A 4,349-nucleotide genomic window follows, 5' to 3' on the forward strand; every position below is an offset into this window, starting at 1 on the left:
TGCCTCCTCGTCGGAGTAGATGACCGGGAGTTGGTCTTCCAGGTCGTACCGGGAAAGCCACTCCTTAGGAGAAAGGCCGGAGGTGTCGGCGCGCAGGTCGAGGGCCTGAATAGCAGACAGAAGGGCCTTCTTCCGCTCGCGGAGGTCGCGACCAAGTTGGCGCCCCACCCCTTCATGAACTGCCGGCCTCGCTTGGCACAGAAATGCCACGAGTCGATGGCGGAGGAGGGGCGAGACAAGGACTGGGAATGGGCGTGCCTCCATCCAGCGAGTGGCCACGGCCTCGACGAATCCAGCTTGGGACAACCAAAATGTCTCAAACTAGAATCGAGGAGGAATCGAGGGACGCTCGTCAGCGGAAGAGAGGAGGAGGGGAACGTGGTCGGAACCGATCCGAGTGATGGCCCGGAGGGAAGCAAGAGAGTATCGGAGGTCCCATTCCGGGGAAACTAGGACCCGATCCAAGATGGACTAGGTCGGAGCGGCCTGACGGTTGGTCCAGGTGAACCTGGCACCAACCCTATCTATTTCGCGGAGCCCAAGGTCAGCAATGCAGTCATTGAACATTTGCATACGGGCAAAGTTGACGTGCGAATTGCTCTTGTCCTCCGCGAAACGTAGGAGGTTAAAATCGCCCCCAACCACCACCGGAAGCGAAGCAGCCGAGACCTTCCGGTGGAGCTCCTCAAGGAAGGAGGCCGACCGGCTATGGTCGGCGGGGCCGTAGACAATAGTAACCTCCCACTTGAAGTTGAGGGAGCGTTCATAAAGTTCCATGCTAACAAAGAATTGTCCCCGGTCCATACCGCCGGCCTCAAAGGTGGCATCCTTCACGCCTAACAGGATGCCACCGGAATGGCCCGAGCTCCCACTAGAAGGGAGCCAATGCCAGGCGAAGAGGTGGGGGCTAAGACGGTCGAGCTCAGGGAGGGAGAATTCCGTGCGCATGGTTTCTTGGATGGCGACAATGTCAATGTGTTCATCACGCATGTACTCGATGAGTTGGCGGCGGCGGCCATCATGGCCGAAGCCGCGGATGTTCCAGCAGAGGGCACACATCAAGCAACCATTGAGGGGCTGCTTGACCCCAGGACACGAGAAGTGCTTTGGGCGCGGAGAGCAGCGGTGCGAGAACGGGTGCGGCCCCGGAGCTCCGCCATGGACAGGGGGGATGCCACCGGCCCTCCGAGGAGGGGGCGGGACAGCGTCCCCCGACTCGGTCAATGGGGCAGGTGGCGCGAGCAGAGATGCTCGGGCCTCCGCGAGCCAACCGTCGAGGATTTCGCGGGCCCTAATGGCCTCAATCTGGACTAAGGGGGGACCAACCTCCCCCCTGAAGATGATCGCGGAATCAGTCGCGACCTTCGCGAGGTGGCCGAGTGGAACCGCCTCAAGAGCAGAGAATGAACAAGTAGATGCCGAGGTGGGGACTGCAGGCGTACCTGGCTCCAGGTTCCGGGCAGCCGCCCGAAGCTCCGCCCGCTCGTGGATGGGCAGCGTTGGGCTCCCCTCGGGGCGCGCCGCGTCAAGCCGAGCGCTCCGGCGGGAGGCAGTCACCGGAGAGGAGGCCGACCGCCCGCGGCGAGAGTAGGCCGCGGCACGCGGAGGGGGGGTTGGGCGGCCAGGGGAGTGGTCACCCGAGTCCCCACGTCCGTGCCGAGGACTGCCGCGAGAGGGAGCCCACAGCCAGGGGCGACGGAGTCGAAGACGGGTCCGGCAGGAGAGGCGCAGGGGAGACGACGAGCGGGGCCGGGTCCCTGAGAGGAACCACGTCCAGAGGGGGAGCCGCGACCGGAGGTGGCGAGGAGGCCGCAAGGGGAGCCGCGGGCGGGAAGGAGACTGCCGGAGCCTCCCCGACCACACTGAGGCTCATCGCCGGCAGCGGGTTGCCGAGGGGGCCCGGCAGAGCAGCGGCGACCACAGCGCCAGGGGAGGGAGCCAGGGAAGTCACCTCCATGTCGGCGAGCGGAGAGGGCGGGTCAGGAACCGGCGACGGAGCGGGGGAGGGACAGCCTGATGGGGACGGGGGAGCGAGGAGAGGACCCGGGGCAGACGACCAAGCCCATGCTGGAGGCATCGCTGGCCTCGGGGGACTCGGCCATCGAGCCGAGAGGAGCCTCGAGGAGCAAACCCGGCGCAGCTGACGCCCATGCCCACCGGCAGCCAGAGGCGAAGGAGAGCGAGACTGGGACCGGGAGTGAGAGTCCACCGATACCCCCTCGTCCTCCGACCGGCGAGAGCGGGGCCGGTGGCGGCCGTGGTAGTCTCCATCGGTCCCCGGGTTGCCACCGGGGAGACCATCGTCGGTGAAACGGGGACGGCCGACGTGGTTGGGTGGCTCGGGAGCGATCCTGAGGTCGTAGCCCTGGTCGTTGAAGAACATGCGAACGGTAACGTGGAGCTTGGAGGAGTCTAAGCACTTGACCTTGACCCGGACCTCCTCCTCCTTGCGGAGGGCAAGCTCGTCCACCACCACCACCTTGCCCAGAATCTTGGACATCTGGCGGATGACGAGCTCAGACCGGGCGATGTCGGAGAGGCCGCCCACAAGGAGCCAAGCGGTATCCAGGACGGCCACCGCCGGGGCGTCCAGGACCGGCTCGGTGATGTCGACGACGAGCTGGTTGAGGGCGAGGGTGATCCGGCCACTCCGCGTGGCGTAGTCGTAGCTGACGGTGTCGGGGAAGACCACAGTGAAGATGTGACCAGCGGTAGGAGTGACCACCCAGTCCCACTGGCGACGATAGAGGTGGTTGAGCTCGGCCTCGATCATCTCCAGTGAGGCCACCCCGTCGACCACCGTGACGACCGCCTGAAAGGAGGGGGTGGGCGGCGGGAGGTCGGGAACCTCAAGGTGGAACAAGCCCAGCCCCTCGATACTGTAGCCATACATCATGAGCTCCGATGTCACCGGACGGTCCGGGCACAGAAGGACGGGATGCCCAGGATCCTTGCAGAGGTAGCAGCACGGAGGGTTGACGCAGTTGACTTGCGAGTGGCCCGCCACCCCGCAATTGAAGCAAGGGGGGCGAGGACGGTTGGAGACGGTGTCCAGAACGGAGGAGGAGCCCGGAACCGGAGGGGGGAGGGGGCCGGGTTGCCTCGGCCCTGACCGCGGCGCTTCTTCTTCTTGGCGGGGCCTTGGCGGCCGCGGGAGGGGCCGCCGCCCGGGGCGGCAGCCGCGGAGGGAGCCGAGGAGCCGGAGGCGTGGGGTGGCACATACTTCTTAGCAGCGGGGACCGGCGGAGGGGCCTGGGAGCGAGGAGACGGGGGGCGCGGAGCCCGAGCCGAGGAGGGGTTGCGGTCGCGACGCGGGGCCGGAGACGGCGAGCGCCTCCGTGAGCGCCAGTCCCCAAAAGCCGTCGGGCGGGTGGAGCGGGACCGGCCTTGGGAGTCGTGGCGGGCCGGGGAGCGACGCTCATCACGGCGGCCGTCACGGAGCTCGCGCAGCTCCCGCCGGAGCTCCTCCTCCCGGCACAAGGCATCGGGGGAGGGCGAGCCGGCCGGTCGACCGAGCGCCGTTTGGGGCGGGACGCCCCGTCGTCCCACTCGCGCGTCATAGACGGGTGCGGCGAGATGAGAGGGGAGTGCGGGGGAGAGGCGGAGGGCGGGGGAGAGGCGGACGCCGCGGGAGGCCGGACGGAGGAGGCGACGGGTCGGGGAGGGAGGGTGGAGCAGGCAGGGTCGGGGGTGGCGGCGGTGGGAGGAACTGAGGCGGAAGGGAGGCCACCGGGGAGCCAGATAGACGCCACCAGGGACCTGGGCCTAGGGAACGAAGCCAGCCCAGGAACCGCCGGCCGGCCCAGCGGTCAGGGCAGGGGCCCAGGATCGGGGAGCCGAAGATGGGTCGGGCCACAGCCCAGGAGGCCATCCGCAGGCGAGGCGTGGCCCGGGAGGCCGTCCGCGGGCGAGGCGCGGCCCACCGAGCGGGGGGGAGCCACGAGCCGTAGGGTTTCCCCCCGAGGCGCAGGGCTCGCCGCCGTCGCCGCCGCCGGCGACCCGGCCGCAGGGACCAGGCACAGACTACTCCTGGGGATGGATGCACGGAAGCACAGCGCGGAGGAGCCGAAAGAGGCAATGAAAGGGTGGAAGGGAGACGCGCGAACAATCGAAGCCGCAGGGAGCAAATCGCGGCGAGGCCGGAGACGCCGGGCCACCGCAGATCACCGAACGGCGCCACGACGAGCGCGCACGACCCTGGTCGGAGCGGCCAACCACCCCCCCCCCCAAGACCGCGGCCGGCGGCGACGAACCCCTCCCGCGCGCAAGGTCGAGCCTTGAATCCCACCCGCCCGAGTCGAACTCGAGGGCGGCGTCGGCGCCCGCGGCGGCCGCGAGCCGGCGACCGA

The 4,349-nt window shown here is 68.4% G+C and overlaps 1 protein-coding gene across 1 annotated transcript; it reads right to left on the reverse strand.

The window, feature by feature from the left end:
* Positions 1-471: 471 nt before the first annotated feature.
* Positions 472-1,059, reverse strand: LOC109744235 (uncharacterized). The gene has a single exon (XM_020303325.1). It carries the CDS (start codon positions 1,057-1,059, stop codon positions 472-474), a length of 588 nt encoding a protein of 195 aa, XP_020158914.1.
* Between the last annotated feature and the right edge of the window lie 3,290 nt (positions 1,060-4,349).

This window comes from Aegilops tauschii, chromosome 6 (assembly GCF_002575655.3).
Source record: "Aegilops tauschii subsp. strangulata cultivar AL8/78 chromosome 6, Aet v6.0, whole genome shotgun sequence".
NCBI lineage: Eukaryota > Viridiplantae > Streptophyta > Magnoliopsida > Poales > Poaceae > Aegilops > Aegilops tauschii.